At 40.7% G+C, this 25,290-nt stretch overlaps 1 protein-coding gene across 2 annotated transcripts in view; it reads left to right on the top strand.

Moving 5' to 3' along the window:
- The window catches only part of DNAJC12 (DnaJ heat shock protein family (Hsp40) member C12), a 30,579-nt gene extending 5,537 nt beyond the window's left edge, over nt 1–25,042 (top strand). The window contains exons 2-5 of one of the 2 annotated variants that reach the window (XM_002718462.5): nt 3,422–3,500; nt 9,590–9,729; nt 16,540–16,744; nt 24,163–25,042. In XM_002718462.5, coding sequence (XP_002718508.1) covers nt 3,422–3,500; nt 9,590–9,729; nt 16,540–16,744; nt 24,163–24,257 — 519 coding nt within the window. In that variant the 3' untranslated portion in view covers nt 24,258–25,042. The remainder of the gene's footprint in view (nt 1–3,421; nt 3,501–9,589; nt 9,730–16,539; nt 16,745–24,162) is intronic. The other variant, XM_008270068.4, reaches the window with a different exon arrangement.
- Nucleotides 25,043–25,290: the final 248 nt, after the last annotated feature.

The raw sequence follows: 25,290 nt of genomic DNA, 5'->3' as shown, positions 1-25,290 counted from the left end.
ATAACCTGCCATCTTGGGGAAAGAGGGTAAAATAAGTCTAATTATTTTTTTTATTTATGATTTATTTATTTATGGTTAAGGAAAGCACCTAGCAAGAGGAAAAACAGATTAATTATGGTTCTAACAGGCAGTCATTCTCTTCCCATTATTCCAAGGGTTTTCAGTAAAAGTGTAATAAGGAAAGAATAGAGTTATCGGGGTGGTGATGCGGCATAGCAGGTAAAGCCGCTGACTGCAATGCCAGCATCCCATATGGACACTGGTTCAAATCCTGGCTGCTCCACTTCTGATACAGCTCCCTGCCTAGTGCCCTGGGAAGGGCATGGGGGATGCCCCATATGTTAGGGCCCCTGAACCACATGGGAGACCCAGAGGATGCTCCTGACTACAGTTTGGCCCAGTTTCAGCCCCAAAAGACCTCTTTCTTTTTCTCTTTTTCTTTCTGTAACTCTGACTTTCAAATAAATAAATAAATACATCTTAAAAAAAAGAGAGAGTTATTAGTTCAGTCTGGGATTTATACATATGCCTACTAAATACAGTCTGACTTTGATTACAAAAATGAAAATTTTAAAATGAGACTAACTAAAGATGACATGCAGCTGATAAGAGTATACTTTTCCCATGAATCCTAAGACAATATTGATCTGAGTTGCTTGAGAATTCATTTCTCAAATAAAATACAATTTGATTGCATTAGTGATTAGTAAATATGGGAGCCTGATAACATAAGTAGTTCTCTAAGCCTGAAGAATTAGGTTATATAAAACAGTGGTTAAGATTATAGGGTTTAAAGTCTGAACAAAAATTAGGACTTTTTAGTAATTAGTAGAATGATTTTGGACAAGTTATTTAACCAGTGATACTTAATAGCTACTGTTACTAAGTTCTTACTATGACCAAACTTTGCATTAAATGCTCTATTCATGTTGCTCACCTGATGTAAAGATAAGGAAACCTTGTCATCTGGAAGCTGTGTCACTTGCTTAAAGTACTGTGGAAGAACTGGGATTTAAAACCAAGGAATCTGTCGGTTGTCTCTTCACTTTCCTGACTGTTTCTTTTGCAGTACAGAAACTTCTCAATTTGATGCAATCCCAAATGTTAATTTTGGCTTTGACTGCCTGTGCTTCTGGGGTGTTTTCCAAGAAGTCATTGCCGGTACCTATATCTTGCAGGGTTTTTCCAATGCTCTCTAATAATTTGATGGTGTCAGGTCGTAGATTTAAGTCTTTAATCCATGTTGAGTGAATTTTTGTGTAAGGTGAAAGGTAGGGGTCTTGCTTCATGATTCTGCACATGGAAATCCAGTTTTCCCAGCACCATTTATTGAATAGACTGTCCTTACTCCAGGGATTGGTTTTGGATCCTTGATCAAATATGAGTTGGCTGTAGATGTTTGGATTGATTTCTGGTGTTTCAATTCTGTTCCATTGGTCTATCCATCTGTTTCTGTACCAGTACCATGATGTTTTGATTACAACTGCCCTGTAGTATGTCCTGAAATCTGGTATTGTGATGCCTCCAGCTTTGTTTTTGTTGTACAAGATTGCTTTAGCTATTCGAGGTCTCACGTGTCTCCATATGAATTTCAGCACCATTTTTTCCAGATCTGAGAAGAAGGTCTTCAGTATCTTGATTGGTATTGCATTGAATCTATAAATTGCTTTTGGGAGAATGGACATTTTGATGATATTGATTCTTCCAATCCATGAGCATGGAAGATTTTTCCATTTTTTGGTATCCTCTTCTATTTCTTTCTTTAAGGTTTTGTAATTTTCATCGTAGAGATCTTTAACGTCCTTGGTTAAGTTTATTCCAAGGTATTTGATTGTTTTTGTAGCTATTGTGAATGGGAATCAGATTTCACAGCCACATATCCACTACTGCTTCCTGCTTCCGTCACTGAGATCATGATTAATAAAGCCAAGTCTTTATAATTCATGATAATAAGCATTAGGCGAATAAGCAAAGTCAAATCAAATTATGAATGGCCCTCAAACTTCATTTTAGTTGGACCTGGAGTTTGTTTTTCCATTCAAAACCTCTAACCAAGCTGCTAACTGATAAAAAAAGTTATCAAGTTTGAATCATGTCCTTTATATTTTAGTTGTGCAATTATTAATAAAAAATGAAGGAAGGAGGCAAGAAGAAAGTGCTTTAAAATGGGCAATTTGTTTCTTTTTTAATTTTTGTATTTGACACGTAGAGTTATAGACAGTGAGAGAGAGAGAGAGAGAGAGAGAAAGGTCTTCCTTCCGTTGGTTCACTCCCCAAATGGCCGCCATGGCCAGCACTGTGCCGATCCGAAGCCAGGAGCCAGGTGCTTCCTCCTCTCCCATGCGGGTGCAGGGCCCAAGTGCCTGGGCCATCCTCCACTGCCTTCCCGGGCCACAGCAGAGAGCTGGACTGGAAGAGGAGCAACGGAGACTAGAACCCAGTGCCCATATGGGATGCCAGCACTGCAAGGTGGAGGATTAACCAAGTGAGCCATGGCGTCGGCCCCAAAACGGGCAATTTGTAACTTGTAATTATTTTTTTTTAAAGATTTATTTATGGGCTGGTGCTGTGGCATACTGGGTAAAGCTGCCACCTGCAGTGCTTGCATCTCTTTGGGTGCTGGTTCAAGTCCCGGCTGCTCCACTTCTGATCCAGCTCTCTGATGTGGCCTGAGAAAGCAGTAGAAGATGGCCCAAGTCCTTGGGCCCCTGCACCCACGTGGGAGACCTGTAGGAGGCTCCAGTCTTCTGGCTTCATATCAACCCAGCTCTTGCCATTGTGGCCATTTGGGGAGTGAACCAGTGGATGGAAGACCTCTCTCTGCCTCTTCCTCTCTGTAACTCTGCCTTTCAAATAAATAAATCTTAGAAAAGAAAAAAAAAAAAGCTGTGTCTAAAAGGAAAGAGTGGGGCAGACTGTTAAAAATTATTTATTCATTTGTAAAGCAGAGTTACAGAGAGGCAGAGGCAGAGAGAGAGAGAGTGGGAGAAAGAGAGAGAGAGAGGTCTTCCAGCCACTGGTTCACTTCCCAAATGCCTGCAATGGCTGGGACTGTGGGCCAGGCTGAAGTCAGGAGCCAGGAACTCAATTGGGTCTCCTATGTGGGTGGCAGGGACCCAAGCACTTGAACCATTACCAGTTGCCTCCCAAGATGTGTATTAGTAACAAAGTGGAATCAGGAGTGGAGCCAGGACTTGAACCCAAGCACTAAAACTTGGGGCACAGGCATCCCAACTGCTAGGTCAAACACCTACTCTAAGGCATTTTTTTTTCTTAGAGTAAAAAATTTGTGTAGAACTATAAAGATCAAAATAAAAAAGTTGGTCAAAATAAAAATGTTTTGAGGAAGACCAATGTCAAACTTCTTCCTTCATGCAATTTAAATTGAACTCCTTTTTTTAAACACTGATTTTTATTTTAGGTTGAACAAATCCTGGCAGAATTTAAGGTCAGAGCTTTGGAATGTCATCCTGACAAGCATCCGGAAAACTCCAAAGCTGGTAAGAACTTAAAAATGCCTATTTCATAAGAAATGTATAGTATATAGAACCAAAGAAACCCTTGAATAGTAACTTAATTTCCTTTTACCTGTTATGTTTAAACTCATTCTTTCATTTATTGCAAAGAATGTTTTTGCTGTTGGGTGGTAGGAGGGGAGAGGACTGTGTAGGGTCTTTTCTATGTTTTCTTCATTTTGAGTGATCTGAATATGTCCATATATTCCCACTCTTGGTTCTTTTCTTTATCATCATCATGTTATCATCATTTAAATATACTATGTCTGTCCACGTTTGAGAAAATACAACAGATCAACAGTCCTTTAGCAGCCTGCCTCATCCCTTCATCTTCCTTATGTTTCTCTCTCTCTCTTTTTTTTTTTTTGAAGATTTATTTATTTATTTGAAAGTTAGAGTTACACAGAGAGAGGAGAGGCAGAAAGAGAGAGAGATATTTTCCATCTGATGGTTCACTCCCCAATTGGCTGAAACGGCTAGAGCTGTGCTGATCTGAAGCCAGGAGCCAGGAGCCTCCTCTGGGTCTCCCACGCGGGTGCAGGTGCACAAGGACCTAGGCCATCCTCCACTGCTTTCCTAGGCCATAGTAGAGAGCGGGATCAGAAGAGGAGCAGCCGGGACTAGAACCAGTGCCCATATGGGATGCTTGTGCTTCAGGCCAGGGCGTTAACCCACTGAGCCACAGCCCCCCCCCCCCCCCCCCGTCCCGCCGGTGTTTCTCTGCTCCAGAGTCAAACTTCCTGAAAAGCAAGTCCACAGTTGATGTCTCTACTTCCCTTCCCTCCCTTTTTTCAGTGGTCTCACGCTGACTTCCTTCCCACCTTTCTCAAAAAATGAGCCAAAATTTTCCTGACTGCCAAATCCAATGGTTGCTGTTTAGCCCTTAGCTTGCATCAAGTTTTGTCATTGTTGATCATACAGGTATGCGTGGATTCTCAATTTTTTCTACACCAAATTAAACTTGGCTTTTAATTCCACTTTCTGTGAACTGTTTGGAGTTCGTGTTACCTTGCACGTTGCCTTCTGAAGTACTCTCCTCTGAACCTCCACAATAACAGACACACATGGTTTTCCTCCAGTCTCTGGGTCCGCTTCTCTGTCTGTCTCCTTTGTGACTTCTTCTCTGTTGCCCCAAGTTTCCCCCTAAATTCTCTTCTTGGCTTGATCCCTGCTTTACCCCTGAAGCCTTGTCCAAGTCTGTGGCTTCTATCACCAGCTTTCTATTGATGGCTCCTAAATGCAACCTTCACCCAGTTCTTGCTGCCTCTCTTCAAACTGTAGTTTCAACACCTTTTTGGAAATCTCCATTGGAAACATTTCAAAGTCACCGTCACAAACTGGGCTTGCTGTTCTCCTCATGCCCTGTATACAGTCTTGCTTGATTTTCTGTTTCCCCATTTCAATGAATGCTATCACCTTCCACTCAGCTGGCCAAGCAGTCCCGTCTCTTCTCATGTCCACATCTGGCTGACTACCAAGTACCATTGACTTATCTTCCAAATCTCTCTCCACTGTGTCTTCTTCCCTCCATCCTCACTACCAGTGCCATAGGTGAGCCACCATCATTTCATGGCTGAATTCTTAGGCATTCCTTTAATTGCTTCACATTGCAGATAGTGCTTTTTTTTAATATGGAAAAATAAGAGATTTAATATGAACAAAAATAAGGAAAGCATTCTATCACAGATGCCCATGTGCTACCAACTTAAAACTTCACAAGTGCAGTTGAAGTACCTTGTATATTACTATTCTGATTTTCATCCTCAGATTAGGTGGTAGAGCTTGAATTGGATGATTATGTTGACTATATGTGTATAAAAGACATGTAGTGTGATTTTTCTTTGTCAAATTTTTACTTGTTTACTTCCATTTTTATTTGAAAAGAAGGAAGAGAGAGAAAGAGAGAGAGAGAGAGAGAATCCTGTTAGTTCACTCCCCAAATACTTGCAATGGTTTCAAGCTGGGGCAGAAGCCAGGAGCTGGGAACTCAATCCAGGAACTGAGTTACTTGAGCCATCATTGTGTGTCCCAGGGTGCATATCAGAAGAAAGCTGGAGTCAGGAGCCAGAGCAGGGAATCAGATCCAGTCACACAATATGGGATGAAGGCATCCTAAGTGGTGTCATAACTACTAGGCCAAATATGCCAACCCCATGTGCAATTTCTTGCTTGAGTGAATGAATGAATGACTGCATGAACTTTTCTTTGGGAGATATTAATTATCTGTCTGAACTAGAGTTAATGTAAGATAGGTGTCCTAGCATAAAGTTATAAACATTTGATAAACACTTAAAAACAACCACTACCACAGGTTATTCTTTAACTAGGCTCGTTTTCAGTGGAGCATGACTTTGAGTTGTTTCTCTGTCCCTAAGAAACAATTTCTATTTGGGATCTATGATGAATCACTGTGCAATCATTGCCACTTCCAGTTTCCATAGTGATATGAGTTTTCATGTGTGAGCTGCCTCAAGGTTTCTTGTTCAGAGAGATACTAGACTGTGTAAATATTGTTTAAAGTGAAAAGGTACACAGACATCACTATCTTCCTCTGTCCAGCTTGCAGCTAGTTATGATGTAACCTTTGGGTTGAGACAATTTTCTATTTTGTTTATTTTAAAGATTTATTTATTTATTTGAAAGGCAGGTTGATGTTGGGAAGGGGGAAGGGCGAGAGGATGGTGGGAAGGGAGAGAGAGAGAGAGAGAGAGAGAGATTGATTGATTTTCCATCTGCTGATTCACTCCTAAATACTTGCAAAAGCTGTGGCTGGACCAGGTCCAAGACAGGAGCCGGGAGCTCCACCTGGGCCTCCCATATGAATGGCAGAAATCTAATTTGTGCCATCACTACAGCCTCCCAGGTGCATCTGCAGGTAGCTGGATTGAAGGAAGAGGAAGGACTTGATCTCAGGGACACTGATATGGGATGTGGGCACAACAAGTGGTAGTCCCATCAACTGTGCCACAACACCCACTTGGAGATAGTTTTATAATCAATTTAAGCATCCTTTTACTCAATTTGTATTAATATAACTTTTTGAAAATTTAAATGCTTCTCTACGCACTTGGAAAAGACTAATGTTTCCAATGAAAATATATTAAAAAATATTTAAGGGGTTGGCACTGTGGCATAGCAGGTAAAACTGCTGCCTGCAGGGCTGGCATCCCATATGGATGCCAGTTTGAGTCTCGGTTGCTCTGATCCAGCTCTCTGCTATGGCCTGGGAAAGCAGTAGAAGATGACCCAAGCCCTTGGGCCCCTGCACCCGCGTGGGAGACCAGGAAGAAACTCTTGGCTCCTGGCTTCAGATTGGCCCAGTTCCAGCCATTGTGGCCATTTGGGGAGTGAACCAGAGGATGGAAGACCTCTCTCACTGCCTCTGCCATATCAAATAAATAAGTAAGTCTTTAAAAAACATTTAAAATAATTCACCCAGATGCTGAATTTTAGCTTGACAGAAATCTAAAATATAATGGACAGATTTCTAAATGTATCTCAATAAGGTGAAGAGCTAGCCTGAAGAAAAACTATGGGTAGAAGAAATTAAATATCCTTTTGGTCCACTAAATATAGTCTCAGCCATTACCACTGAAATTACTGATTTGTGAGTCTGATGGAGTAGTGCATGTGAACATAGGCTTGACTGTGTGAATTGCTCCTATCTCCCACTTATGAGTTGGTTGATCTTGGGCAGCTGCTCTGAGCCTCAGCAGTCTCATCAGTAAAATGGGTAGACTACAAAATATACTCCATGCATCTGCTTGAAGATGAAATGAACTCTCATGCATGTGGGAAATGCTCAGGGAATTTTGGTAATTATGATTCAGTGGACTTTTCCCTCTTGTTTTTGGGTAGCAGCCTGAGATAAAAATTTAACACAATGGGATATTTTTTCATAGGTAATCATTAAATCTTTCTTTTATTCATTAAAAACTCTGAATTTAAGGCCTTTATAAATCCCTTCTCGAGGTGTGGTGATGCAGGCAACTGGTGTGCTATTGAAGTCATGTTAGCCCAAAAGCTCCCAGCTGGTGCACATGCTGGTCCTTTGTACATAGTAACTTTCAGATCAACACTTTATTTCTCTGACCATGAAGAAAGGAGATTGTAGTCTAAATTAAGAGCCTATGAAATGTTTTTTTGTTGCCAATGTGCAAACTTCAAAAACATTTGGATATTTGAAGACGGGGGGCAGCTGGTCCTGTGCTAGCTGATCTCTTAAATATCTCAATGTTTTTCCACTTTGAAGTATCTTGAGCCTGTGACACTAGCATCCCATATGGATGCAGGTTCAAGTCCTGGCTGATCCACTTCCAATACAGCTCCTTACTAATGTGCTTGGGAAAGCACTGGAAGATGGCCTGAGTGCTTGGACCCCTGTCACGCATGTGAAGACACAGATGGATTTCTGGGATCCTGGCTTCAGCCCGGCTCAGCTCTGGCTATTGTGACCATTTGGGGAGTGAACCAATGGATGAAAGACCTCTTTCTTTGTCTCTCCCTCTCTGTAATTCTTTCAAATAAATAAATAAATCCTGAAAAAAAACTTTATTGCTTTGCTTCCTTAGAATAAAAACAATGTAATAGTAATAAATAATGCTGAAAGAGAAAGTCTATCCTTACCTTTCCTTGCCAGAGAACCTGTTACCAGTTGTATTTTTCTCCAGAATTTTTACAAAGCATGTCTGACATGTTATTATTATTACTTCTCAAATAATGATAGATTATCTTAAAATGTGGATATAATAATACAAATAATTTTGTGAAATATGAGTTTAAAAGAACTTCTATATTTTCAAAGTAGACTGAGCAGTTAAATCAGAATGTGTCTCCAGGGTGCTTACGTCCTTTGCTCACATGAGTATAAGCTTACATAATGAACTCTGGTAACAGAACTGGTAACTGTTGATCTTGTGTGATTCATTTGATTTGCTGATACATTAAGGGAGAAATATAAACCCTAGCTTGTTTTTATTAAATGTGATGAAGAGAGAGAACAAGAAAAAGCCACAAAGCAGGAAAGATAAGATCTCTTTTGCCTTCTGCTTATCTACCACTTTTGAGGATTGACATCAGAATAGTTCCAAGTGGGGATTGTTTCATTCTAGAAATGCTGCAAAGTAAGTCCAATAGTAGTAGGCAATGAGAAGGTGAGTCACAAGTAAAAATGAAAGTCTTTACAATCATGGCACTGATAGTAACTGTCATGTGCATCACTGGTGATAATTTAATAAATTTTTTATTCCTGTTGGAAAAAGTGACATCTCATTTATACAACTGGACACTGTTGTCAGCACAGGAAGGATTGCTCATTCAGATTAGTTGCTATGGCAAGATGATTTTCATTGTTTGTTTTCCTGTAGCTTCCAATAATCCCATCTTTAGGGTCTTCCCCTTAACCCGTAATTACTACTGCCACCAGGGGTGAATTTTTTTTTATCTTCTATGAGGAACAGAAGAGACCTTGTGTATTTACTGTTCTTGAAACTTCCCAACAGCTTCCCATTGCTCTTATGACAAAAGACAAACCAGATTCCTTAGCACGATGTCCAAGGCCTTGGATGACTGGGCCCTCATCTTGTCTGCAGCCTCAACCTTCATGATTTTTCCCCCAGCCACGCTGGCAATTTCTACTTCCTGTAAAGTTTCACCCCCCTTGCTGCCTTGGAGTCTTCATTTATAGCATCCCTCTTGCCTGGTCACTAACCTCCTATACAACTAGCACTAGAAAAGAGTTTTTGATTCCTAGAACAACGTTTATAAATGTCTGTCTCTCCCACTAACAGTGTCTATTGTTCTCATCTATGTTGTGAACGCCTGTGACATCACCTCTGGAACATCACCCGGCTCATGCCTGGAGCACAGTGGAGTGAGTGCATACACTGTGGGTCAGGCAGTTTACTTCCATGGTCTTGCTTGTTTGTATGATAAATTAAAGTTTAAGCTGAGTAAACTGACCCAAAGTCACACAACTAGTGAGTGGCAGACTCATGATTCTAGAGACATCCATGCGGTGCTTTTAAAAATAACCCTGCAAGAGAGATGTGCTCATGTCTTGATTTGTTTTCCAGTAGAGACTTTTCAGAAACTGCAAAAGGCAAAGGAGATCTTGACCAATGAAGAGAGTCGAGCCCGTTATGATCACTGGAGAAGGAGCCAGATGTCGATACCATTTCAGCAGTGGGAGGCTTTGACTGACTCCGTGAAAACAGTGAGTTTCTCTCTGGGAATAAAATGAATGTATGAATCTCAGGCTACTCATAGAGTAGACTCAAGAGGTAGCTTAAAGAGTCCATATGCGATAAGATGGAGAGGTCCAAGAAGCTGGTAGAGTTATCAGTATAACTCAGTATCCACAAAATACTGTAAAGTGGAATCCACCAGAATAAGGCAAGGCAACAGTGCCAGAAGATCCTGTGTCTACTTTTTTCAGTCTCTTTGTTTCAGTACGTATAGGGGAGCTTCAACAAGTTCATGAAAAATTTGCTTTATCTTTCATTCCACTTTTCCATAAACTTTTTGAAGTCCCCATTTATGCTCTGTTACCATTTCCTGTTTTATGAGTGCTAATGAATGTGATTTTCAACTTGCTCATCTACTACTGAATTTTGAACTATTGCAAATTCATCTTCTCCATCTTTTTAGTTCATACCAACTTATTCTCTTTTATTTCTTTCTTTTTAAAAATTTATTTTGAGAGGTAGAGATACAGAGAGATAGAAGGAGGCAGAGAGAGAGAGAGAGAGAGAGAGAGCATGCGCAAGTTAGCTAGCTCCCATCTGTTGATCTACTTCCCAAATGCCAAATCCCTAGACCAGGCTGAACCAGGAACTCAATCCTCATCTCCTATGTGGATGATAGGGAACCAACAACTTGACCCATCACTGCTGCTTCCCAGGGTCTGCATTAGTGGAAATGCTGGAGTCAGGAGCCAGAGCTAGATATTGAACCCATGCACTCTGATATGGGATGTGACTGTCTTAGCCATTAGGCTAAATGCCCAGCCCAAGCGTTACAGGCATTTAGGGGATGAACCAATGGATAGGAACTTTCTCTTTACCTTGAAAATTTTAAAAAAAAATATGCTTATTTTGATGCAAAATTTTCTTTAAAAGTATCTATTTATTTGAAAGTCATAATGGTGGGGGATGGTGGGAGAGAGAGATCTTCCATCTGCTGGTTCACTCCCAGTTGCAACAGTCAGGGTTGGGCCAGGCTGAGGTCAGGAGCCACGAACTCCATCTGGGTCTCCCACATAGGTGGCAGGGGCCTAAGTACTGTTTTTCTAGGCACATTAGCAGGTGGCTAGATTGGAAACAGAGAAGATGGGATTCAAATTAGTCTTCCAATATGGGATTTTGGAATCATAAGCAGTAGCTTAACCCACGTGGCCCATACTGATGCAAAAATTTGCTATCTCTGCATAGTTTTCCAAAGTACATGTTTTCCATAAACTTGTTGAAGACCCTTCATGTGTACAGGTTTCAAAAACATTTTTACACCAAAGTAAACTTATATTTTAATTCTAGTTTCCTTGAGTTTTTGGAAATATCCTCTGATATTAAAAATTTCCGTGGACACTAGTTAAATAAACATTGTTATAACAACTCTATATAACCATATTTCCAGTCTCCTAACTAAGCCACACTGTAACTGCAACTGAATTAGTAACCCTTGCCATTTTGATACCTTCTGACTCATAATTCATTTTGCATTATTATCCACTCGACCCTGGCACTTCATTTTTATTTAAAGATTTATTTATTTATTTGAAAGTCAGATTTAAACACAGAGAGGAGGAGAGGCAGAGAGAGAGGTCTTCCATCTGCTGGTTCACTCCCCAGTTGGCCATAACTGCTGAAGCTGTGCCTATCTGAAGCCAGGAGCTTCTTCCGGGTATTCCCACAGGGGTACAGGGCCCAAGGACTTGGGCCATCTTCTACTGCTTTCCCAGGCCATAGCAGAGGGCTGGATTGGAAGTAGAGCAGCGGGGACTTGAACTAGCACCCATATGGGATGCCAGCATTGCAAGCAGCAGCCTTACCCGCTATGCCACAGCGCCAGACCCAGCACTTAATTAACAGCTAATATCAAGTTAGCTGTAGATTTTTCAAATGCTATTCTCCAAATCTCTACCTTAACTTATACTGGCAATGCATTACCATTAAGTACTATTTCCTACCTCCAAATACAACATTTTTGCTTAGAATTTTGCTTAAGAAAGAACTGCTTGAGGTCTTACAGTAATTACACTTTGGATTTTACATTTTACATTTTGGTTGCATCATTTGTCTTAGCAGCAAAGCTGAAGTAGTATGTTAGGCTAGCATTTGGTTTCAGGTTTATTTTTATTAGTGGCACAAAAATGATGAGGTTTAAGTCTGTGCTTTAAATCAGCAGCAATCTTTTTTCTCACTGTCTTCCTTGGGGGAAAGTGTGCTCATTCTGACTTCCTTTCGTTTGTCTTTCTTAGCGGACTTTGAATCCCCTGCACTAAGCTTCGTCTCTTCTGGACCTCATCTGATAGATTTCTTTTGCTTCCCTCACACCTCCTGTTACAGTCCTCACACTGACTTCCACATGTGGAGCCTTACTTCTCTCTAACATTTTAATTGTTGCAGTCTCTCTGCATGTCATTATTTATCCTTTCACACTTATTACTCTGGAGAAATCAATAGTAATTACCATATTTAGCATTGTTCTTCAATTACTGCATCATTGTCTCTCCATTTGTAGATAAACATCTCCATTGGGGTGTTTGGATCAGGTATATATGTGCTATTCTGACAATAAAATGTTTGTAACGTTTGGATTTGAATTTCAGGTGAAATTTATCTAAAACACCTTCATGTTCAATGGCCCCACATACTTATTGATTGTTAAGTCTCATAAAATCCCTTTCCTTCACATCATCAATCCTGTATTTCTGTCTTTTAAAAAGGATTTATTGACTTGAAAGGCAGAATGACAGTGGGAGGAGAGAGAGAGAGAAAGGGAGAGACTGACCTTCTGATCAGTGTGCACGCTACAAATGGCTGGAGCAGCTGGGTCTGGGCCACATTGAAGCCAGGGACCAGGAATTCCATCCTGGTTTTGCACATGGGTGGCAAGGCTCCTAGTACACGGCTCATCATCTACTGCCTTCCCAGGCACACCAGCAGGAACCTGGATCAGGTACTCAAATATGGGATGCTAGTGTCCCAGGTAGCAGCTTAACCCACAGTACTACATTGCCTACCCCTTCTATATTTCCCTTTTTTCTTTAAGCAATAAAATCCCTCTGGAAGGAAAAGCATTATTTGTAGCAGTATTTGTCCTCGTCCTACAAGGCAGGACAAATCACAGTGCACTTGTGCAGCATTTACTCACAAGATCATATCATGGGAATCTCTTTTGGGAGAATTTCCCCCAAAGAGCCACGGCTTCAGGAGAGACACATTTATGTCATCCACAGAAATTAAGTTGTGACTAGTATTTTTTGTCCCTACCAAGTCTATCCCTTCACTAGTTATTCATTTCTTTTTTTCTCTTTTAGAATTTCCCTGATACTTTACTTTGTAAAACTAGTTCAAAAATTCACTCAGGTCAATGAATATGTTGGACACTGAAGTGTAGACATGTGGTGTTGATTTTAAAATGGAGTGTGTGGGTGAGGGATTCCGTAATGCAGACCTTTGAAAGGGAGAGCTCTCTAGCTCAAAGAATCTGGGAGAAATTCATCTTTGTCGTGTAAATGGTTTACCCAAAGGAATCTAGGATGTGGCTGGCTCTCCCTCTTGTTCCAAAAGATGTGGTGAGATGGCTGTAGGACAGCTGTGGTACCATGGCTGCAGCAAAGTCAGAGTCAGAATAAAGCACTGAGAAAAACTCTTAGAAACTGTTAAAATTGTCCCTGGCAACATCAACTGTAATACATTTTATAGTCAACAGAAACACATTTTTGGTGAATTTACTGATAAATTGCTTTCTGGGAGGACATGTAGGGCTGCCAGTCACCCTCACGTGGACCTATTCTTCCCTTGATGATTCCTGGGTTCCTGGCTAGGTGAGGTGTTCTAGAGGTGAGTCCAGTTGGTCACAGACTACCAGGGAAGCTTCCTGCTATGCCCACATGGCTACAGTTTGCCAGCCAGCTGGGAAACAAATGTGCAATTCAACACCTTCTGGGCCTGCTCAAAAGGCAATCTGTCCTAACTGGATGTTATCCAAAGATAGGACAGAAATCACCTAGACAAGTAAAAGCCCTACTCATGGTCCCCAGGACAAAAACAACCAGTCCATTTGGGATAGTTGTTCAGCTGATCAATGGCTCATCCGAGTCAAATGATTTTTTTCTTTTTCTATTTGTCCCAATGTTTGCTGGCTCAGAGATAAAATTTTTATTTCTAAGTATTGACCAAGGTATACAATGTAAAAGAATGGCTTCCTAGAGAAAAAAAGACCCAATAAGGTAGTTTGGTAATAAATAAGTTAATTGTGAAGGCAGAATAACTACACGCCAGTTTCACAGAAGTTGGGATTACTGGCCTTAGCACTCGGGCTTGAAATCTGTTGAGTTTTAGTTCCCTCCTCACATAAACCAATACTCTGACCTGTGTGGTTTATGATTTGCTGTATCGACTCTTCCCTTCCCCGTCTCTCTCTTAGTGTCTATCAGTTGCTATCATTCAATAGTTTTATTGATGCCCATTCTATTGGAACGATTGTCTCTACAATAGACCAACTTGCTTGATGTTCAGTGTTGTGAGCATCCAGTACCCCAGTGGAACTGAGAATATGTGCTGTAGTGATTTTCAGGCTCTGTCCTGGCAAACCAGGCTGCTTAACATAATTTCTACATTAGCCCTTTGACTGAATCATGAAGCATGAGAAGCACCTGTACACATGTTAAACAGTTTGGATATGTCCTTTGAGTGTTTCTTAAATTGGATGGGCAGATCCTGGGGTCTGATGATAATGAAATGCTTTATTCAGATTTACTCATAAAGGAGATGGATGAGTAAGACTACTATCTCAAAAAATCTTCTCACTGAGGGCTTTCAAAGTGTTTATTGTTGGTGAGTCATTAGTCCTCACCACTCATTTAAGGTAGATCATAACCATGTTGATTTCAGGAGGAAAATACTGAGGTACAGATATTAATACATCATGTACGGGCCCTCTAGCCCTGTTATGACACCTACATTCACATTTTCAGATCATGGGCCCTGAATTGTTAAGTTTCTTACTGTGTTTTCACTAACCTTCCTAATATTCTTTCCCCTCCTCAGAGGAAGCCACTGGCATGGGTAACAAAACAAACCGAAAACAAGCCCAAACTAATGATGGAAAGCCACTGCCTCTTTTTAGAATTAATGGAATACTTGAGACTGGCTAATTTATAAAGGACAAAAATTTATTTATTACAGATATGGGGACTGAAAAGTCAAGGTCATGGGACCCACACCTATCAAGGGTCTTGTGCCATCCCTTGGCAGAAGGTGGAAAGGCAATGGAGCGTGAGAGAGCAACAAGGAACTGAACTGGCTTTCATGACAAACCCATGCCTGTGACAATGACATTAATCCATTTACCCAATCACCTCTTAAAGGTCCCACCTCTCAACACTGCTGCATTGAGGATTAAGTTTCCAACACATGAGCTTTGGGGAACTCATTCATAGCATAGCAAATAGTTACAATAGTGGTAGTCACAACAGTAGTTAATCTCTAGCATGTCCCAAGACAAAAGACTTATTCATTTTTTTTTGTAGTTAAATATATATTAAAAAATCACCATTTAGGGGCCGGCGCTGTGGTGCACTAGGTTAATCCTCCACCTGTGGCACCGGCATCCCATATGGGTGCCGGGTTCTGGTCCCACTTGCTCCTCTTCCAGTTCAGCTCTCTGCTGTGGCCTGGGATAGCAGTGGAGGATGGCCCAGTTCCTTGGGCCCCTGTACCTGCATGGGAGACCAGGAAGAGGCCACTGGCTCCTGGCTTCAGATCGGTGTAGCTCTGGCCGTTGCGGCCATTTGGAGAGTGAACTGACGGAAGGAAGACCTTTCTCTCTGTCTCTCTCTCTCTCTCTCTCTCTCACTGTCTGTAAAACTCTACCTGTCAACTAAATAAAAAAAAACTTACCATTTAAATGTGCAACTCAGTGGCGTTAACTACATATACAATATGGTTCATCCATTACAGGGTCTAGTTTCAGAATGTTTTCATCACCTCAAAAAAAAAAAAAATCTACTAGCAACCACTCCCTTTTCCCTAGGCCTCAGCACTAATCTGCATTCTAGCTCTATAAAGTTGTTTATTCTGGATATTTCAGTTAAGTGGAATTACACAATATGTGACCTACTTTGATCTGGCTTGCTTCACTTACTATAATGTTCCAAGGCTTAATAATGCTGTAATCTATTAAAAACTAATTGAAAATTTTAAAAATAACAAATAAAAAATTTAAAAGAACAATATTGTAGCATTTTTTCAATGCTTCATTTTTTTAATGACTAAATAATTTTCCATTGTATGTGTATAAAAGTACTACATTTTAATTTATCCATTTATCAGATGATGAACATTTGGGCTATTTCTACATTTTTGTTACTATGAATAGTGCTCCTATAAACAATTGTGTTCCAGTTTTTCTTTTAACACCTGTTTTTAATTATTTTGGGTATATATCTACAAGTAAAATTCCTGGGTCATGTAGTAAATCTGAATTTAACTTTCTGAGGAATTGCCTGAATCTTGACCTCCTTGATGTTGGTCCCTTGATACCAGGTGCGATGATATAGACTGTACCAGGATATTGACCTTTGCTTGTAACATTAGTCTTCCAAAACAGTAAGGATTAACTAATTAATTCATATTAAGGATTAATGGATGAATATATGGTTAGAACACATAGTAAAGTCTAACATTCTGTAAATAAGCCCTATAATAGTAGGTCAGCGGCTACACAAATTGAACTTTAAACATAAAAAAACCATATAATGCTGATTTAATTTTTATGTGTCTGTTTTTAATTAATTTAGTCAATGCATTGGGCTGTTAGAGGTAAAAAGGATCTGATGTTGGAAGAATCTGATCAGACTCATACAAACAAGATTGGAAATGAGGACTGGGACAAACAAAGAGAAATAAAGGAGGAGGAAATGGGTCCAACCACAGAAAAAATGAAGAAAAAAGAGTGTGAGTCCCTGGAGAAGTCAAGCTCCCAGCAGAATCCAGATTCTCCAAGTAAGTCATGTGAACCAGCTTTGCAGAGCAGAGAATGTCTGAGACCAATATTTAGCCTCAGGCTTTTCCAATATGTACAGTAGTACCAAACTTGAGGATTGGTTAAGTGTCTTTATTATTATTATTTAAGACTTATTGATTAGGGCCAGCATTGTCACGTAGCAAGTTAAGCTTCTTCCTGCAGTGCCAGCATCCCATATGGGCATCAGTTTGAGTCCCGGCTGTTGTACTTCTGATCCAGCTCCTTACTAGTGGCCCAGGAAAGCAGTAGAAGATGGCCCAAGTGCTTGGGCCCCTGCACTCATGTGGGAGACCCAGAAGAAGCTCCTGGCTCCTGGCTTTGGATCTGTGCATCTCTGGCCATTGTGGCCATCTGGGGAGTGAACCAGCAGATTGAAGACCTCTCTATCTCTCCCTTTCTCCATCTGTAACTCTTTCTCTCAAATAAATAAATAAATATTTTATAAATAAATAAATATTAAATAAATAATATTAATAAACAATATAAATAAATATTATATTTATATTATAATATAAATATTATAATATAATATATAATATATAATATTATATATAATATATAATATAAATATTAAATTTAATAATATAAAATTAAATTTATATTATAATATAATTATAAATTTATTTATTATTTATAATATTATTTATTATTTATAATATAATTATAAATTATAATTATAAATTTATATTATAATATAAATAAATATAAATAAAGAGGCAGAGTTTTGTACATGGCAGGAAGGAGAAAGAGAGAGAGAGAGAAAGAGAGAGAGAGAGGTCTTCCGTTCCCTGATTGACTCCCAAAATGGTTGCAGCAGCTGGAGCCAGGCTGATCTGAAGCCAGGAGCCAGGAGCCAGGACCTTGGAGCTTTATCTGGGTCTCCCACATGGGTGCAGGGGCCCAAGCACTTGGGTCATCTTTCACTGCTTTCCTAGGTATGTTAGCAGGGATCTGGATTGGAAGTGGAGCATCTGGAACTCGAACTGGCACCCAAATGGGATGCTGGCATTGGAGGCAGCAGCTTTACCTGGTATGCCACAGGGCCAACCCTGGTTAAGTATCTTCAAAAGATATTTAGCACTATCGCAAAAACTGGCGAATACATATATTTTTTGCTAGGGAAAACTTGAGACATTTCTTAGAGTGTCTTCTGCTTTACTGAAATAACACTAGCTGAATTTTTTGAATGTTCACTACATGCAGGAACATAATGTATACTGCTTTATGCCTATTACCTCATTTAATATTAATTTTATGTATATTAACTTATTTGATCCTTGTGACATGTTTGTGATGTTTGTACCAATATTATTCTCATTTTACAGAGAAAAAACTGAGGCCCGAAGAAATTGAGAGATTTACTCAGCTTGTATTAGCAGGGAAGGGTCTGAACCAGGGTGACTTGGCTTTAGAGTTCATGTTCCAGGGGACTATAGTATTCTGAGATGCTAGCGCCTTTGGCGGTGGCTCTGTAGACATTCTGAATCACTTACAGATCCATTGAAGCAGGCTACTAGAGAAGTTCAACTCCTGGCTCTCAACAGCTCTACTACCAAGGTTACTTCCTAGCTCTACTATTTATTATCTGTATCACTTTGCAAAGGTTTCTTAATTTCTCTATGCTTGTCTCCTTATCTATAAAATAGGGATTGTACTAGGCAGTCTCATGAGGATTACATGGGAAAATTCATGCAAAATGCTTAGACAGGATTCTTCTATAGCAGGCTTTGGGTAAATGTTAGTTATCATTTCTGTCTTTCTCTACATGAGCATACTTCAAAGAGTTCATGGGAAATGGAGTTAGAGCATACATGTATTGATTTATAGTACAAAATGTTTTTGAAAACCATGCATATGAGGATAGCTATCTATCTAGCCAACTGTGCTTATTTAGTTTTGGTGTGTTACATACATGCACTGTAACTGTTCTTCAGGTTGGTATTTGTTGATCCTCAGGGTTGTGATGAAGTACCCCATTAGAATTTAGCTGTTCATCAGGAGGTTCCTGTATACCCTCAAACACTTGTGTAAAGAAAGAAAATAATTAGACAGCTTGTGATGAATTATAGTCTTTCTAGAAACAGTTACTTCATACCTGTCATTGAGAGAGAACTTGTAGGTGCTCTCTACTTGCTGTGAATAAAGTCTTAGAGTTTGATTCAAGTGTTTCTGCTGGTTACCCAAGAGATCCTTCTGTCAGAGTCCACCCATTGATTGCATCAGCCTCATAACTGGAAATGGTTATAATATAACAAATGGATCAAAGCAGATGCCTGGATTCCAGAAAAACAGTGTTTTAAGCAAACATTCACGAGCAAAACCCTCCCCCGCTACATGCTTGCATGCACACACAAACACTCCTCCTTTCAGCCCTAGAATGTTCAGTTCTGTGCTTCCTGAACCCCTGAGGCCCCTTATGCTTTGTGTTTCAGTAAGATTTGGACAAAATCTAACTCCCCTGGAGTTGGGAGCAGAGCCACTTAAGCCCCTCTGGAGTATTCTACTGATTGATTGATTGATTTTTTTTTTTTTTTGACAGGCAGAGTGGACAGTGAGAGAGAGAGAGAGAGAGAAAGGTCTTCCTTTTGCCGTTGGTTCACCCTCCAATGGCCGCTGCGGCCGGCGTGCTGCGGCCGGCGCACCGCGCTGATCCGATGGCAGGAGCCAGGATCCAGGTGCTTTTCCTGGTCTCCCATGGGGTGCAGGGCCCAAGCACCTGGGCCATCCTCCACTGCACTCCCTGGCCATAGCAGAGAGCTGGCCTGGAAGAGGGGCAACCAGGACAGAATCCGGCGCCCCAACTGGGACTAGAACCTGGTGTGCCGGCGCCGCTAGGCGGAGGATTAGCCTAGTGAGCCGCGGCGCCGGCCTGATTGATTTATTTTCATCTTCTAAGAAATGCACAAAGGCAGAGAGACAGGGACAGAGAAAGATTTTTTTATTTGCTGGTTCACTTCCTAAAAGCCTGCAACAGCCAAGATGGGCCAGGCTGAAGCCAGGAGCCTGGAAATCAGTGTGGGTCTCCCACATGGGTGGCAAAAACCAAACTGCTGGAACCTTCACTCGCTGCCTGCCAGGATATACATTAGGAGGAAAGCTAGAACCAGAAGTGGAGGAGCTGGAATTCCGATATGGGATGCAGGCTTCCCAAGTGGTGACTTAACCACTGTGCCTAATCCCATCCCTGACTTTAAAAAACATTTCGATATTTTTAAAAATCAAGTAATGGAAATTTGTAATTTGAAAATTCAAACAATCACATACATACAAGGAACTTAGCATCTACCTCTCTTTCCTGTTCTTCTCTGCTTCTACCTCCTGAAGGAACAAACATGAATGCTTAGGTGTGTTTCCTTTCACACTGTTCTCCACACAAACACAAGTGTATTTAAGTGTATGTACACCCACGAGGACTATAAAAAGGAGGAAGGGTATTTCTTTAGAATATTCCGCTATGTGCCATTGGGTTAAGAGAGAAAGCTCTGGAGTCACATTCGCACTCCCCCCTGGTGAGGTGTGTGACCTGGGGTAAGTTGTTTAACTTATCTGTGTCTGAGTTTTCTCCTCCTCGGATATTAACTTCTGCCCTGTAAGGTGTTTGTGGAGGAGTATGTAATTTAATATCTATAAAATATTTGCAGCAGTTACAGGCACATGGTAAACACATTTCGAGTGTTAGCTTTTAATGTTAGGGACTTCTTAGATCCTTACATTCCGAAAGAAGTCATTCTTTGTTAACAGCTGATAATATTCACAGTGCAGATCTCTTGTAATTTACTCAGAATAAATTGTGATGCCAGATTAGATGCCCTCATGTGCAGTGTAAGCTCTTTCTGTGTTTTAAAGATGAAGTGGAGGAGGTGAGGGGAGGAAGGATTACTGATCTGAGAAGCCGCTGTTGGAGAAGAATTAGAAAATTCTGCCAAAGGCTGCATTTGCTAGTATTTTCTTAAATGCTGTTTAAGATATACTGGCTCTTCTGAGTGGTGCCTTGGAGTTGGAGTTTGCCATATCAAAGTGCAGTTGTGTGATTATTTGTAATTTCATTTTCCCGCAGTGTGAATTTTTACAGCGTCAGCATTTAAGAAATATTATTCATGTCAACTTGACTGAGCAAGCCTTCTGTGGTTTCTCGTCTATTTCTTTTTAGCATCTTTGTTCATTTCCTCAGGCAGTGCTTGGTATTTACTTTGCAGTTTGCTGTTGATGCCTTTTCTGTGATGAAGAGCCACCAAATAGTCCCCACTCAATTCTGATTCTTGATTACAACCAGTGTGCAAACAATCTCACTTTTACTTTCTGTTTAAACATGCAATAAATATGCCTATGAGAAGTGCGATTCTAGAATCAAGTAGTTTTGTGTAACATCCTGGATAGAGAAAGGAAGAGAGGGAAGAAAGAAAGGAGGAAGGGAGGAAAGAAGGAAGGGAGGGAGGAAGGAAAATTCAAATGCAGCAGAGTCTGTTGGGATACTGCCTTGTCCCCTGGGCACCTACCTGCCCAGGCATAGCCAGCTCTCTACTATGAGATTCTTTGCCTGAGGGCTTTCTTTGGCAGTGAAGCCTGACTGACACCAAATCATAGGCAGTCAGTGCCAGGGAGTGAGTGTCCTGTAGATGCAGGCACCAGACAGTAAGTGTGGGAGTAGGAGGCTCAATTCCCCAGCTTCTTCACCCCTCATTTGGGATAGCTCTAAGGAGTTTTTATATTGTCTCCTAGGATCCCCCAGTAGGACAAGCTCCAGTAGCCCATGGCGGTAGTGATAATGTGTCTTGTACGGATTTGGTGCCCTTCACCATTCCTCTGCCAGTGCTTCCTGGGATCACCTCTCAAATCATTCACTTCGATTCGAATTATTGTCTGAGGGTCTCTTCTGAGGGGAACCCAAATGAGACTACATCTTTTTAAAACTAAAAGGAAATACCCCAAAATGTTAACAGTGGTTATCCTTGGATAGTTGGATTTATTTTATTTTATTTTTTATTTGACAGAGTTATAGACAGAGAGAGAGAGAGACAGAGAGAAAGGTCTTCCTTCCATTGGTTCACTCCCCAAATGGCTGCAACAGCCAGAGCTATGCCGATCCAAAGCCAGGAGCCAGGTGCTTCTTCCTGGTCTCCCATGGGAGTGCAGGAGCCCAAACACTTGGGCCATCCTCCACTGCCTTCCTGGGCCACAACAGAGAGCTGGACTGGAAGAGGAGCAACCGTAACTAGAACCAGTGTCCATATGGGATGCCGGCGCCGCAGGTGGAGGATTAGCCAAGTGAGCCACGGCGCTGGCCCCCGAGATTTTTATTTTTATACTCTTTTTTTGTTTATTTTTACTTTCTTATTTTTCTGTAATAAACAAACATAGTTAGTAACTTTCTTATGTTTATAACATTGTTAATGAAAAAGCAGGTTACATAATAATATGTAAAATATGCTTTCATGATTTTTAAAAATACTATATAATATCTAGTCAGAAAAAATATACAGAGACCAACTGACAATGCTTATCTCAGGAAAACACATTTTTAGGAATTATCAGAGGGCAAAATCTAAAGAATTTTCATTTGGGGGAAAAACCAAAAAGGAAATGTTTCTGACAACTTGTAATTGAAACTTTCTTACAAAATATATACAGTAGGATCCTTTTAAGTAACTTTAAGAATCAACACGCATGCAAATACACCAAAATATCAAAATAGATACATCCCTGGGTGATAAGATTATGAGTTCTTATGTTTTCTTCCTTTTACTTGACCATATTTTCTCCCATTTCATTTTTTATTTGAAAGGCAGAGACAGAGACAGAAGCAGAGAAGGATCTCCTGCCTGCTATTTCACTCTCCAAAGGCCCACAACAGCCAGGCTAGACCAGGCAGAAGCTTGGGGCTAGGCTTCCCTTCTGGGTCCTTCCTCGTGAGTGGAAGGGACTCAACTACTTGAGTCATTACCTACTGCCTCCCACCATACACATTCTCAGGCAGCTGGAATCAGAAGCAAAGCTGAGCCGGCACCGTGGCTCACTAGGCTATTCCTCCGCCTTGCGGTGCCAGCACACCGGGTTCTAGTCCTGGTCGGGGCGCCGGATTCTGTCCCGGTTGCCCCTCTTCCAGGCCAGCTCTCTGCTGTGGCCAGGGAGTGCAGTGGAGGATGGCCCAAGTGCTTGGGCCCTGCACCCCATGGGAGACCAGGAGAAGTACCTGGCTCCTGCCGGCCTCAGTGGGCATTGGAGGGTGAACCAACGGCAAAGGAAGACCTTTCTCTCTGTCTCTCTCTCTCACTGTCCACTCTGCCTGTCAAAAAAAATTAAAAAAAAAAAAAAAAAAAACCAGAAGCAAAGCTGAGACTCTGACCCAGCCACATCAACATGAGGTGCTGGTGCATATGAGGTGCTGGTGTCTCAACTGGCATCTTATTGGCTGTGCCAAACTGCCCTGTTTTCTCACATTTCTAAAGTAAATAAGTTTAAGCATCCTTATAGTCAAACCATTGGGCATATCCATTATTATTTCTATAGGATAAATATCTCGAAGTAAAATTACTGGGTCAAAGGTTTATACATTTTATGAATTCAATAAATACTGCCAAGTTGCTTCCTTAAGTTTTGCCAGTTTACAAGAAAGAAAAATAACCTTTTCTTTAGTTTTCAACAATAGATCATGGGGCCGGTGCTGTGGCATAGCCGGTAAAGCTGCCACCTGCAGTGCTGGCATCCCATTTGGCTCCAATTTGAGTCCTGGCTGCTCCACTTCCAGTCCAGCTCTCTGCTAAGGCCTGGGAAAGCAGTGGAAGATGGCCCAAGTCCTTGGCCTCTGCACCCACGTGAGAGACCTAGAAAAAGCTCCTGGCTCCTGGCTTTGGATCGGCTCAACTCTGGCCATTAAGGCCATCTGGGGAGTGAACCAGTGGATGGAAGACACCCCCCCCCCACCTCTTCTTCTCTCTCTTTCAAATAAAATAAATAAATCTTTTTTAAAAAAGATAAAAAATATCTTATTTTTCATGGCATTCAGTTACTTGTATTTCCAGGAATCTTTTACCACTGACCTTTCGCTTTTGGAAAGTTTGTTTTTTCTTCCATGGGTTTTGAAAGCTGTGTGAAAGTTGTTTCCAAGTCCTTTGTGGGTAGACTGTCAAAATTCTGGCCACTGGCAGCATCTATAAATTTCCTTTTATCATTCAACATCTTTGGGTGGGAGGTCCTTTCATCCATATAAGTTATAATTCATGTTCATCAGAATTCCAAAATCTGCTTAAGTTAATCTTTTTCTACCAGATATTTATAATTCATATCAGAGACTCGCTCTCAAGGTTCTACTTGTTGGAGTGAAATCTCATCCCTAAGCTGTTTTACTGTAACCATCTTGACTTTTAACATTTTTGGCTTTATCTTGTTTTTTCTTAAGGTTTTTCCGATGTGAACTGTTGGCACCTTCGCTTCCGCTGGTCTGGGGGTGCTCCTTCAGAACTCCTGAGAAAGTTCAGAAACTACGAAATATGAAACGTCCCTGTGCCGTAAAAGATGAAGAGCGACACTGGCGCCTGTGCTGCCGCCATGTAGTTTTTGTTCACATCTAAAACCAGGCGTGTGTCTGTGTCATGTTCACACTTTGCCGAGTGCCCACTGATTCCTCCATCTTTGTGCCCTGTCCCACACAGTGAGAAAGCTTTCAGAAGACTAGTTTCTTTCAAACATCTGAAATACATTAAGGTTCTTAGATTCAGAGTAGGTCATATGACATGTACATTCCAGTAAATGCAATTTACAGAAATCTACTTAAAACTTGATCTCTGTGTTTAAACATTTTATTGATGCACCTTGATCTCTGTTAGTGTAGATGCACAGAAAATGGTTTGTGGCCCTTGACTTAAAATGAGATGTGAAATTACTTGTTTAAACTCCACAGAGTTAAATAAGTAATTTATTCAAAGTTTGTAAATGAATTTATAATTCAACTATATTTTAAAAATAATTGGAATAGAAGTTCCTACTTTAAAAATCATGAATTGAAAAGTTATAGTTTATTTGAGGAAATACATTTCTACAAGATTTCTTGTGGTATATAAGCAAATGATACACTTAGAAATTATGTTCTAATTGAAAATGGGCCTGTTTGATAACACAACCTTTTTAGACTGGAATTCCAGATGTTCACATGTAGTCTATGGTTATTTTTTAGTTTGTGAACAAGTGAATGAAAAATTAAGAATAAAAACGATTTTAATCAATGGCAGAGTTTTCACTGGTCTACAACAGAATGGGACAAAATAAAAATACAGTAAGCATTATGGTCTGAATGTTTGTCTTTTCCAAATTCGTATGTTGAAAGTGATGATGTTAGAAGGTGGGGCCTTTGGGAGGTGATTAGGTCACGAGGGTGGAGGCTTTATGAATGGGCAAGGAGGCCAGAGAGAGAGAGAGAGAGAGAGAGAGCGAGCCCCCGAGTCCCTTCTATCATGTGTGGACACAGCAAGAAGGCACTCTGTACGAGCCAGATAGTGGGCTCACCAGACAATGAATCTGCATTGATCGT

The sequence above is a fragment of the Oryctolagus cuniculus genome, chromosome 15 (assembly GCF_051225735.1).
Source record: "Oryctolagus cuniculus isolate XC-2025 breed Fujian yellow rabbit chromosome 15, ASM5122573v1, whole genome shotgun sequence".
In the NCBI taxonomy this organism is placed as follows: domain Eukaryota; kingdom Metazoa; phylum Chordata; class Mammalia; order Lagomorpha; family Leporidae; genus Oryctolagus; species Oryctolagus cuniculus.
This window is presented reverse-complemented; position numbering and strand designations above follow the sequence as displayed.